This window comes from Heteronotia binoei, chromosome 8, assembly GCF_032191835.1.
Source record: "Heteronotia binoei isolate CCM8104 ecotype False Entrance Well chromosome 8, APGP_CSIRO_Hbin_v1, whole genome shotgun sequence".
Lineage (NCBI taxonomy): Eukaryota > Metazoa > Chordata > Lepidosauria > Squamata > Gekkonidae > Heteronotia > Heteronotia binoei.
The window spans coordinates 123,150,634-123,163,880 of record NC_083230.1 but is presented as its reverse complement, the minus strand read 5'-3'; the positions used below and the strand labels follow the sequence as shown (position 1 = coordinate 123,163,880).

At 49.0% G+C, this 13,247-nt stretch overlaps 1 protein-coding gene across 2 annotated transcripts in view; it reads left to right on the top strand.

Moving 5' to 3' along the window:
* CHCHD3 (coiled-coil-helix-coiled-coil-helix domain containing 3) overlaps nt 1-8,325 on the top strand; it is a 476,827-nt gene extending 468,502 nt beyond the window's left edge. For both annotated transcript variants that reach the window (XM_060246014.1, XM_060246013.1), the window contains one exon: nt 7,652-8,325. In XM_060246014.1, the coding sequence (XP_060101997.1) occupies nt 7,652-7,675 (24 nt within the window). In that variant the 3' untranslated portion in view covers nt 7,676-8,325. The remainder of the gene's footprint in view (nt 1-7,651) is intronic.
* Nucleotides 8,326-13,247: the final 4,922 nt, after the last annotated feature.

The window sequence follows — 13,247 nt, the reverse complement described above, 5'->3', positions numbered from 1 at the left end:
TGAGCCTGCTTTGCTGGGGAGGGCGAGCTATAAACCAAATAAATAAATTCACGCATATTGTGTGGCTCTTGAAGCCTCCACCACCCTATCAGCAGGCTTGTAGAATGCATTTAAAGTTGCTTTCTTTCCACCTCTCCTCCCTCTCTCTCTCTCCCTCCCTTCCTCCCTCTCTCCATCCCCCCCTTCCTTCTTTGTCTTGCAACTCTCAGACATTTGACGTTTATTCTGTGTGGTTCGTACCTTAAGCTAGTTTGGCCACCCCATCCTGGTTCCACCCTAACCACTGCACCACACAGCCATTAGACTCCCACACAACACCACCTGATGCCTTGCCTGCGTCTTTAGTAGAATGGGCTATACCACTTCAGACTGCAGGGGACAGAATCAGTCTTGCAGTTAACGCCAAAAGGGGGGACATACGAAGCTGCCTTATACTGAATCAGACACTTGGTCCATCAAAGTCAGTGCAAACCCACCACAAGTCAAAAACAAGCAAGGAAAGGAAAGGTCCCCTGCGCAAGGGCTAGGCGTTTCCGACTCTGGGGTGACGTTGCTTTCACGACAGACTTTTTACGAGGCAGTTTGCCATTGCCTTCCTCAGTCATCGACATTTCCCCCCCCCCCCCAGCAAGCTGGGGACTCCTTTGACCGATCTCGGAAAGGATGGAAGGCTGAGTCAACCAGGAGCCGGCTACCTGAAAACCCAGGTCGCTTGCTTTGTGTGACGCTGTGTCTTTTGTCCAAAGACAAAAGTCCACATGTTCCGTCACATAAGAGCAGAAGAGAAGCCATGTTGGAACAGGCCAATGGCCCATCCAGTCCAACACTCTGTGTCACATAGGAACATAAGGGAAGCCATGTTGGATCAGGCCAGTGGCCCATCCAGTCCAACGCTCTGTGTCACATAAGAACATAAGAGAAGCCATGCTGGATCAGGCCAGTGGCCCATCCAGTCCAACACTCTGTGTCACATAAGAACATAAGAGAAGCCATGCTGGATCAGGCCAGTGGCCCATCCGGTCCAACACTCTGTGTCACATAAGAACATAAGAGAAACCATGTTGGATCAGGCCAGTGGCCCATCCAGTCCAACACTCTGTGTCACATAAGAACATAAGAGAAGCCATGCTGGATCAGGCCAATGGCCCATCAAGTCCAACACTCTGTGTCACATAAGAACAGAAGAGCAGCCATGTTAGATCAGGCCAATGGCCCATCCAGTCCAACACTCTGTGTCACATAAGAACATAAGAGAAGCCATGTTGGATCAGGCCAGAGGCCCATCCAGTCCAACACTCTGTGTCACATAAGAACAGAAGAGCAGCCATGTTAGATCAGGCCAATGGCCCATCCAGTCCAACACTCTGTGTCACATAAGAACATAAGAGAAGCCATGTTGGATCAGGCCAGAGGCCCATCCAGTCCAACACTCTGTGTCACATAAGAACATAAGAGAAGCCATGTTGGATCAGGCCAGAGGCCCATCCAGTCCAACACTCTGCGTCACTTAAGAACATAAGAGAAGCCATGTTAGATCAGGCCAATGGCCCATCCAGTCCAGCACTCTGTGTCACATAAGAATATAAGAGAAGCCATGTTGGATCAGGCCAATGGCCCATCCAGTCCAACATTCTGTGTCACACAGCAGCCAAATATATATATACACACACACACACACTGTGGCTAATAGCCACTGATGGACTTCTGCTCCATATTTTTATCTAACCCCCTCTTGAAGGTGGCTATGCTTGTGGCCGCCAGCACCTCCTGTGGCAGTGAATTCCACATGTTAATCACCCTTTGGGTGAAGAAGTACTTCCTTTTATCCGTTCTAACCCGACTGCTCAGCAATTTCATGGAATGCCCATAAGTTTTTGTATTGTGAGAAAGGGAGAAAAGGACTTCTTTCTCTACTTTCTCCATCCCACGCATTATCTTGTAAACCTCTATCATGTCACCACCCCGCAGTCGACGTTTCTCCAAGCTAAAGAGCCCCAAGAGTTTCAACCTTTCTTCATAGGGAAAGTGTTCCAACCCTGTAATCATTCTAGTTGCCCTTTTTTGGACTTTCTCCAATGCTATAATATCCTTTTTGAGGTGCAGCGACCAGAACTGCACACAGTACTCCAAATGAGACCGCACCATCGATGCAGAGGCAGGGAAGCAACAGCCAAGCCTGAACGGAGGTGGCCGGCAACGTTCCCTCTAAGCTGCAGAGCCTTGTGAGCAAAAATCCTGCTTTGTGGGCTACTGGCAGTAAAGTTGTGAGCCGCTGCATAAATGATTGTGCTTTGGGGGTCATCCTTCCCGAGCTAAGACAAAAAGGTGCGAGCCGGAGGCTAAAAATCTGTGAGCCGGCTCGCGCTATCTCAGCTTAGAGAGAACGTTGGTGGCTCAGCCGTGGCTCAGGCTTAGAACGTCTCCTTTGGATACAGGATGTTTCAGGTCCAATCCCCGGCGTTTCCAGTTAAAAAGGAGCAGGTGGTAGGGCGATGGGAAAGACCTCTGCCCGAGACCCTAGGAAGCCACTGCCAGTCTGAGAAGATAATATCGACCTCGCTAGACCAAGGGACTGATTCAGTATAAGGCAGCTTCATGTGTCGAGTGACCAGGAGCCCAGGATATCGCAGTATTCCCTCTAAGCTGCAGAGTCTGGCGAGCAAAACTTCTACCTTGTACTGCTGGCATTAAAGTCGTGAGCTCCTGCATAAATTATCGGGCTCTGGGGTCATCCTTCCTGAGCTAAGACAAAAATGTGTGAGCTGGAGGCTAAAAGTCGGTGAGCTAGCTCACGCTCACTCAGCTTAGAGGGAACCCTGTCTGCAAGCATCTCTCCCCCCCCCCCTTCACAGTCTTTTCTCTTTGTGTTAATTGAAGACTGCAAAAATGGGTCAGTTTCATCCTTGGAGTTAATACTGGGGCTTCTACGGTTCATATTCATTTCGCCATATTCATTTGGATGAGGTTTTACCAGGGCTTTCTGGTAGAAAAAAACCAGCAGGAACTCATTTGCATATTAGGCCACACCCCCCTGACATCACCATTGTTTCCCACAGGGCTTTTTTTTAGAAAAAGCCTTGCAGGGTCTCATTTACATATTAGGCCACACCCCTAATGCCAAGCCAGCCGGAACTGTGTTCCTGGGCATTCCCGATCAAAAAAAGGCTTGGTTTTTACATGCCATTGGTCTTTAGGACTTCTGAATGGCTTCTAAACCATGTCAGTTTTTAATATTATTTCCGAGAGCTACAGAAACCGAAGAGGGGTGTCATCATCATGACACTCCAATGTATTTCATAGAATCATAGAGTTGGAAGGACCTCTAGGGTCATCTAGTCCAACCCCCTGCACAATGCAGAGAACTCACAAACACTTCCCCCTAAATTCACAGGATCGTCATCGCTGTCAGATGGTCATTTAGCCTCTGTTTAAAAAACCTCCAAGGAAGGAGAGCCCACCACCTCCCGAGGAACCGCTCTAACTGTCAGGAAGTTCTTCCTAATGTTGAAACTCTTCTGATTTAATTTCAACCCATTGGATCTGGTCCTACCTTCCGGGGCCACAGAAAACAATTCCACCCCATCCTCTATATGACAGCCCTTCAAGTCCTTGAAGATGGTGATCCTATCACCTCTCATCCGCCTCCTCTCCAGGCTAAACATCCCCAGCTCCTTCAACCTTTCCTCATAGGACTTGGTCTCCAGACCCCTCACCATCTTCGTCGCCCTTCTCTGGACCCGTTCCAGCTTGTCTCTATCCTTCTTAAAATGTGGTGCCCAAAATTGAATACAATACTCCAGGTGAGGTCTTACCAGAGCAGAGTAAAGAGGTACCATCACATCACGACATCTAGACGCCATACTTCTGTCGATACAGCCCAAAATTGCATTTGCCTTTTTTCTCGCGTTTGGTTTTTCCACATGAAGCCAGCGCAGTACATCGTTATTTGATACGCTTGCGCGGGACTGTTTTTTTAACCAAGGGAAATGTCCAGCAATTAGCAAGTTTCTTGAGCAATTAATCCAAAACGTTGCAAGAATAGCTGCCGCGGCTCCACAAACACTGTGGCGGGAACCCCCCGCTTGGCCAGCTCGGTCTTCTCGGTGCCACGCCAGGCCTCCCTTGCCGCGGAAATGGTTTTTCTCGTAGTCAGCAGTCTGCAAATGACGGGCAGCCACCTGGATGCCCTTTCTCACCTGTCAGGTTCCTGAAGAGAGGAATTGGGGCTCCCGCTTTCTCACTTGCGGCATCTCTCCCCCCACACGCCTCCTAAAAAAAGATTTTATGTTAATTTATGCAGTGTTTAAATTTATAGAGTGTCGACTATTCAGCCTGGTAGCAGTTGCCAGCAAGCCGGTGTGGTGCAACAGAATCTATAACAAAGAGCCTGTGTGCGCATTACATCCAGGCCTCGTTTTGGGCAGAAGAAGAAGATATTGGATTTATACCCTCCACTCCGAAGAGTCTTAGAGCGGCTCACAATCTCCTTTACCTTCCTCCCCCACAACAGACACCCTGTGAGGTAGATGAAGATATTGGATTTATATCCCGCCCTCCACTCCAAAGAGTCTCAGAGTGGCTCACAATCTCCTTTCCCTTCCTCCCCCACAACAGACACCCTGTGAGGTAGATGAAGATATTGGATTTATATCCCGCCCTCCACTCCGAAGAGTCTCAGAGCGGCTCACAATCTCCTTTACCTTCCTCCCCCCCACCCCATAACAGACACGCTGTGAGGTAGATGAAGGTATTGGATTTATATCCCGCCCTCCACTCCGAAGTGTCTCAGAGCGGCTCACAATCTCCTTTACCTTCCCCCCCCCCACCACAGACACCCTGTGAGGTAGATGAAGGTATTGGATTTATATCCCGCCCTCCACTCCGAAGTGTCTCAGAGCGGCTCACAATCTCCTTTACCTTCCTCCCCCACAACAGACACCCTGTGAGGTAGATGAAGATATTGGATTTATATCCCGCCCTCCACTCCGAAGAGTCTCAGAGCGGCTCACAATCTCCTTTACCTTCCTCCCCCCCACACAACAGACACCCTGTGAGGTAGATGAAGATATTGGATTTATATCCCGCCCTCCACTCCGAAGAGTCTCAGAGCGGCTCACAATCTCCTTTACCTTCCTCCCCCCCACACAACAGACACCCTGTGAGGTAGATGAAGATATTGGATTTATATCCCGCCCTCCACTCCGAAGAGTCTCAGAGTGGCTCACAATCTCCTTTACCTTCCTCCTCCCCACCCCATAACAGACACGCTGTGAGGTAGATGAAGGTATTGGATTTATATCCCGCCCTCCACTCCGAAGTGTCTCAGAGAGGCTCACAATCTCCTTTTCCTTCCTCCCCCACAACAGACACCCTGTGAGGTAGATGAAGATATTGGATTTATATCCCGCCCTCCACTCCGAAGTGTCTCAGAGTGGTTCACAATCTCCTTTACCTTCCTCCCCCACAACAGACACCCTGTGAGGTAGATGAAGGTATTGGATTTATATCCCGCCCTCCACTCCGAAGTGTCTCAGAGCGGCTCACAATCTCCTTTACCTTCCTCCCCCACAACAGACACCCTGTGAGGTAGATGAAGGTATTGGATTTATATCCCGCCCTCCACTCCGAAGTGTCTCAGAGCGGCTCACAATCTCCTTTACCTTCCTCCCCCACAACAGACACCCTGTGAGGTAGATGAAGATATTGGATTTATATCCCGCCCTCCACTCCAAAGAGTCTCAGAGCAACTCACAATCTCCTTTACCTTCCCCCCGCCCACCACAGACACCCTGTGAGGTAGATGAAGATATTGGATTTATATCCCGCCCTCCACTCCAAAGAGTCTTAGAGTGCTCACAATCTCCTTTCCCTTCTTCCCCCACAACAGACACCCTGTGAGGTAGATGAAGATACTGGATTTATATCCTGTCCTCCACTCCGAAGAGTCTCAGAGTGGTTCACAATCTCCTTTCCCTTCCTCCCCCACATCAGACACCCTGTGAGGTAGATGAAGATATTGGATTTATATCTTGCCCTCCCAAGAGTCTCAGAGCGGCTCACAAACTCCTTTACCTCCCCCCCCCCACAACAGACACCCTGTGAGGTAGATGAAGATATTGGATTTATATCCCGCCCTCCACTCCAAAGAGTTTCAGAGCGGCTCACAATCTCCTTTACCTTCCCCCCACCACCACAACAGACACCCTGTGAGGTAGATGAAGATACTGGATTTATATCCTGCCCTCCACTCCTAAGAGTCTCAGAGCGGCTCACAATCTCCTTTACCTTCCCCCCACCACCACAACAGACACCCTGTGAGGTAGATGAAGATACTGGATTTATATCCCGCCCTCCACTCCGAAGAGTTTCAGAGCGGCTCACAATCTCCTTTACCTTCCTCCCCCACAACAGACACCCTGTGAGGTGGGTGGGGCTGGAGAGGGCTCTCACAGCAGCTGCCCTTTCAAGGACAACCTCTGCCAGAGCTATGGCTGACCCAAGGCCATGCTAGCAGGTGCAAGTGGAGGAGTGGGGAATCAAACCCGGTTCTCCCAGATAAGAGTCTGCATACTTGACCACTACACCAAACTGGCTCTCAAAGGGAGGGAGGGAGGGAAGGAAGGAAGGGAAATAGGTGGCGGATAGAGAGGTGAGAAGAAAGCAACTTTAACTATAAATGCATTCTCCAAGCTGCTGGTTTGGAGAAATGGTTTAAAGAGACAGATGCCTTCTCCAAGCCATCTGATGGGGCGGTGGGGGCTTCAAGAGCCGCACAATATGTGTGAAAGAGCCACCTGTGACTCCCAAACCTCAGTTTGGCCACCCCTGCGCTACAGTGTTAAAGGCTGCCTTGTTTGTGGAGGGAAAGAAGCTATTGTTAGGTAAACAGGGACTGTCTTTCGATGCATGTTCTGCTGGGCAGCTTTTTCCTCACTTTCAAGCCTCTGGTATAGATCCCAGTAGGCAGCCGTGTTGATCTGTAGCAATAGAACAAAGCCGTAGACAAGGGCACTTTTAAGACCAACTAAGTTTTATTGAGAATGTCAGCTTTCGTATGCTCTTAAGCAGACTTCATCAGACAAAATGGGAATAGAAGCAGCAAATCTTAATAGAAGTGGGCAGTGTGGAATCACGGGAATGTTTTTAGCAGATTAAAAGAATCACAAATGGGGATCTGTGTTTGTTAGTGTCAGGGCAAAGCAGGGCTGAAAAAACACTGGAGGGGGATCAAAAGCAGACTGCTGTTGTAGGTGCGAAGTGCCATAAATCTAGGTAAATCTAGGTAAAGCCAGAGTGTTACCTAGATTTATGGCACTTCGCACCTACAACAGCAGTCTGCTTTTGATCCCCCTCCAGTGTTGTTCCAGCCCTGCTTTGCCCTGACACTAACAGACACAGCTCCCTATTTGCGATTCTTTGGGTCTGCTAAAAACATTCCCATGATTCCACACTGCCCACATCTTAAGATTTGCTACTTCCGTTCCCATTTTGTCTGATGAAGTCTGCTTAAGAGCATACGAAAGCTTCCATTCTGAATGAAACTCAGTTGGCCTTAAAGCCTCCGGTATCTCCGTTTTCTGGCTCCCCATATCGCTGTCAACAATGACGACTCTCCTTTTTTTTTTTTTGCTTCTTCTCGTGTCCCTTGCAGAGCATGGCTGGCAGAGGCGGGTAAAGGTCCTTCCACTTCGAGCGCCGATCCGTCAATCCCAACTCCAGCAGCAGAACAAGGTGCTTTCTTTATGAGCGATCCCACCGCCCCTTTACGGAGAGGGCAGGAGAGAGCAAATCCGGAAGGGCCAGATCAAGACCAGCGGACGACGCAGCTCAATCAATGCGACCGAGACCCGTACCTTCATGACGCTTGAAATCGCACGTCCGAGGGCAGCTCGTAAAACCCACTCGCCGGTGATTGAAGAAAGGCAAGGCAGAAAACTTGCACTGACCTTAGGGGAGGGAAATCTCTCTGCCAGGTCCTCTAGTTCTTTTGCCACAGATCCGTCCCGCACTGCCACCCCCTTCCCTGGATCGTCATTGGCTGCCTGCTGCGCTCTTCTAAATGTTCTGTTTTCCTTGGCCTAATCACGAGGACGTTGGTTTAATTTATTGCCAAAATTATGTAACCGAAAGGGTCGTCCATCTTCCCCCCTCTGCCGGAATCATGTTCCTCGAAGCTTCTGTTGCGCTGGAGTTCATTGATTGCAAATCACGATTCTAATAAGGCGTTTGATTATTTTGTAACAGTAACCTATGACTGTGCTGCACTCTCACCAAATACTGACAATTATGTCTTTTCAGTATCCGTAATAAAAATTCATTCTGTGACATGGAGGGCTGAGAATGTCTGTTGTGCTGCTAAATGCATCATCTTCAGTGGGTGCGGGGGTGGAATTCTAGCAGGAGCTCCTTTGCATATTAGGCCACACACCCCTAATGTAGCCAATCCTCCAAGAGCTTACAAGGCTCTTTTTTGTCCTCACTCTGTTGGCCCTCCCAGGCACCAGGAATACAGAGCATCACTTGCCCCAGACTGAGAGTTCCAACAAGATGGTGTGGCTAATAGACACTGATGGACCTCTGCTCCATATGTTGATCCAATCCCCTCTTGAAGCTGGCTATGCTTATAGCCGCTGCCACCTCCTGTGGCAGTGAATTCCATTAATACATGGAATTCACTGCCACAGGAGGTGGCGGCGGCTGCAAGCATAGCCACCTTCAAGAAGGGATTGGATCAACTTATGGAGCAGAGGTTCATCAGTGGCTATTAGCCACAGCGTACTGTTGGAACTCTCTGTCTGGGGCAGTGATTAACATGTGGAATTCATTGCCACAGGAGGTGGTGACGGAGGTGGTGGCGGCTACAAGCATAGCCAGCTTTAAGAGGGGATTGGATAAAAATATGGAGCAAGTCCATCAGTGGCTATTAGCCACAGTATATATATGTGTGTGTGTGTGTGTATATACACACACACACACACACACACACATATATTGGCCACTGTGTGACACAGAGTGTTGGACTGGATGGGCCATTGGCCTGATCCAACATGGCTTCTCTTATGTTCTTACAAACTTCTTTATCTTCCAGTTTGGTGTAGTGGTTAGTGTGCGGACTCTTATCTGGGAGAACCGGGTTTGATTCCCCACTCCTCCACTTGCAGCTGCTAGAATGGCCTTGGGTGAGCCATAGCTCTCGTAGGAGTTGTCCTTGAAAGGGCAGCTTCTGTCAGAGTTCTCAGCCCCAGCCACCTCACAGGGTTTGATGTGGAGGGGTGTGGGGGGGGGGGGGGAAAGGAGATTGTGACCACTCAGGCTCTGAGATTATACACAGGTAGACATGCCGAATGCCACTGGAATCAGTAGAATATTTTCAGTGTAAAATTGGGCTCTTAACCTTCCAAAGTGTGGCATGCAGCCAGCCTTCCAGTCAAACAAAACTAGTTATGATGAGGGAATTTGACGTGAAACGAAACAGGAAATGAGCGTTTATAGCAGCAGGAAAAATACCTCTCCCCCCCGGTTATCCCATAAGTGTCCAGGCAGGTTGCGTAGCGTCCCCATTTTATTCATTAGGGTAGGCCGATACCGCAGCAGCTCTCGAGTCACAGCACAAACCATGGCGACAATCAATACCCGTTGCATTAACTCTCCTTGATACCGCTAAATCACACGGGCAGTTCTGCTGGGCATGAGCTTCTACAGTAGGAACTGGACGGCTTCCACAAGCAGCCATCTTTTTAGGCAGCTGTGCCCTCGTGGCTTATCCGAGGGGTCCTTTATCCGTTATCTCAGTGTGCTCGTATCAGATAACAGCATCCCTCTTCATCTGGGCCAAGAATTAACACACATCCCTTAGAGAAGGTAGAGAAAGAAAGCCTTTTCTCCGTTTCTCACAATACAAGAACTCGTGGACACTCAATGAAATTACTGAGCAGTCGGGTTAGAACGGGTAAAAGAAAGTCTTTCTTCACCCAAAGGGTGATTAACACATGGAATTCACTGCCACAGGAGGTGGCGGTGGCTGCAAGCATAGACAGCTTCAAGAGGGGGTTGGATAAGCATACGGAGCAGAGGTCCATCTGTGGCTATTAGCCACAGTGTATTGTTGGAACTCTTTGTCTGGGGCAGTGGTTCTCTCTATTCCTGGTGCTTAGGGGAGCACAGTGGGAGGGCTTCTCGGGTCCTGGCCCCACTGATGGACCTCCTGATGGCACCTGTTTTTTTTTTTGCCACTGCCACAGAATGTTCGACTGGATGGGCAACTGGCCTGATCCAACATGGCTTCTCTTATGTTCTTATGTGACTCAAGAGTGTTGACTGGATGGGCCATTGGCCTGATCCAACATGGCTTCCCTTATGTTCTTATGTGACTCAAGAGTGTTGACTGGATGGGCCATTGGCCTGATCCAACATGGCTTCCCTTATGTTCTTATGTGACTCAAGAGTGTTGACTGGATGGGCCATTGGCCTGATCCAACATGGCTTCTCTTATGTTCTTATGTGACTAAGCTGGAGGCTCCAACGGTTGAATAGGTGCCCTGAAGGAGATGGGGCTGTGGCCAAGCCCGGGGAGTTGCCTGAAACTGTGTGGACTCTGCCCTTGAACACACACACACATGAACATAGATGAAGCTGCCTTCTACTTAGTCAGACCCTTTGCCAATCAAAGTCACTATGGTCTACTCAGACCGGCAGCAGCTCTCCAGGGTCTCAGGCTGAGGTCTTTTCCATCACCTCCTGCCTGAACCCTGTAACTGGAGATGCCAGGGATTGAACCTGGGACCTTCTGCATGCCAAGAAGATGCTCTTCCAATGAGCCCTTGGAGATGTGTGGCGTAATAGACAGAGTGTCTGATTAGGACCCTGGGCGATTTAGGTTCAAATCATGACTTTAACCATGAAAGCTCTCAAGGTAACCTTGAGCCCATCACAAAGCTCTCAGCTCAGCCTACTTCACTGGGTTTAATTGTTTTATTTTATTGATCGACGTTATTCTCACTCAAAGCAGTTGGCACACAGTGAGTAAATACAGTCAACACTCTGTCATGTAAGAACATCAGAGAAGCCTTGTTAGATCAGGCCAGTGGCCCATCCAGTCCAACACTCTGTGTCACATGAGAACATAAGAGAAGCCATGTTGAATCAGGCCAATGGCCCATCCAGTCCAACACTCTGTGTCACATAAGAACAGACGAGAAGCCATGTTGGATCAGGCCAGTGGCCCATCCAGTCCAACACTCTGTGTCACAGAAGAACATAAGAGAAGCCATGTTGGATCAGGCCAGTGGCCCATCCAGTCCAACACTCTGTGTCACAGAAGAACATAAGAGAAGCCATGTTGGATCAGGCCAATGACCCATCCAATCCAACACTCTGTGTCACACAGTGGACAAAGTATACACACACACTGTGACTAATAGCCACTGATGGACCTCGGCTCCATATTTTTATCCAAACTTGAACACCAGTAGCTCACAAAGTAGAATTTTTGCTCACAAGACTCCACAGCTTAGAGGGAACATTTGTTGCAGCCCTATCACCTGCACAGAAAAGCCCTCTTTTTTAAGAAAGAAGGTTTCTAAGTGCAAATCTGTGTTTAGGAACAAGGTCTTACAGATCAGGGGGGAAATGGATTGGCAGGCTTACCAGTACATTGTCTGTGGCCATTTTGTCGACTTCTCCTTCATTCCTAGAATCTCTTCTCGGATAAGAATAAAACTTGGGGAACTGTCTTGGAGACTTCAAGCTAGATCCTGCTTTAACGAGTTTCTTAGTGCTCATAATATTGCAGAGGAAAGGCGATTGAGTTGAAGTATTTTAAATGGGTGTCGAACATGAGGCCCAGGGGCCGAATCAGGCCCCTGAAGGGCTCCTATCAGGCCCCCCGAGCAACCGGCTGTCATCTGCTTCCTTCTCCCTCTCTCTTGCTCCCTTCTGCATCACAGCTTGCTTTGCCAGGCTTGCTCAATCACACAGGAGCTACAGAGCAAAGTCTCTATTTTCTCCGTTGACTGAAGCTCCTCCCTTGGGGAGGAAGGGGGAGAGGCAAAGTTTGCTTTGCCAGGCTCTTTCAATCGCACAGCAGAGCTACTGAGCCAAGCCTCTCTTCCTTCTATTGGTTGAGGTTCCTCCCCCTCCTGGTCCCCTGAGGAAGGAAGGAAGGAAAGAGCCAGAGCTTCCCTGCCCGGTCGCTGGACCTCTGGGAGAGATACAAAGAAAGCACCTTTAAGATCAACTAGCGCTAATGTTTTAAGCATGCGTTAAGGTTTTGTTTTGTTTTAAAACTTTAATTGTGTTTGTCTGTGTCCTTTATAAAGTTTACATCTCTGCTACCTGATCTTAAATAGGAACACACACTGCCCAGCCCAACATGGCCTGGCCCGACAAGGTCCCATTTATGTCATAACAAATAACATTTGACGCCTCTGATCTACTCCAACCCCCTGCTCAGTGCAGCATCAGACTAGCAGGGGTGTCAAACATGCATCCTGGGGGCCAAATCAGGCCCCGGAGGGCTCCTATCAGGCCCCCGAGGAACTGGCTTTCATCTGCTTCCTTCTCCCTCTCTCTTGCTTCCTTCTGCACCACAGCTTGCTTGGCCAGGCTTGCTCAATCGCACAGCAGAGCTACAGAGCAGAACCTCTAATTACTCCATTGGCTGAGGCTCCTCCCTTGGGGAGGAGAGGGGGGAGGAATAGCTTGCTCTGCCAGTGTCTCTCAATCGCACAGCAGAGCTACTGAGCCTTCTATTGGCTGAGGCTCCCCCCCCCCTCTTGGTCCCCTGCGGAAGGAAGGAAAAAGCCAGAGCTTCCTTTGCCCCGTTCCCTGGATTCCATGGGAGAGATACAAAGAAAGCACCTTTAAGACCAACGAGTTCTAATGTTTTAAGTATGTTCAAGGTTTTTAAAAATTTTTGTGTTTGTGGCATTTATAAAGTTTATATCTCCGCTACCTGGCATTACATTTTATGACACACATGGCCCGGCCTGACAAGGTCTCACTTGTGTTTGACACCTTTGGCCTAGGAAATTGACTGAGGGGTGACATGATCGAGGTTTCAAGATTATGCATGGGATAGAGAAGGTAGAGAAAGAAGGACTTTTCTCCCTTTCTCACAATACATGAACTCGTGGACGTTCAATAAAATTGCTGAGCAGTCGGGTTAGAACAGATAAAAGGAAGTTCTTCTTCACCCAAAGGATAATTAACACATGGAATTCACTGCCACAGGAGTATAGCCAGCTTCA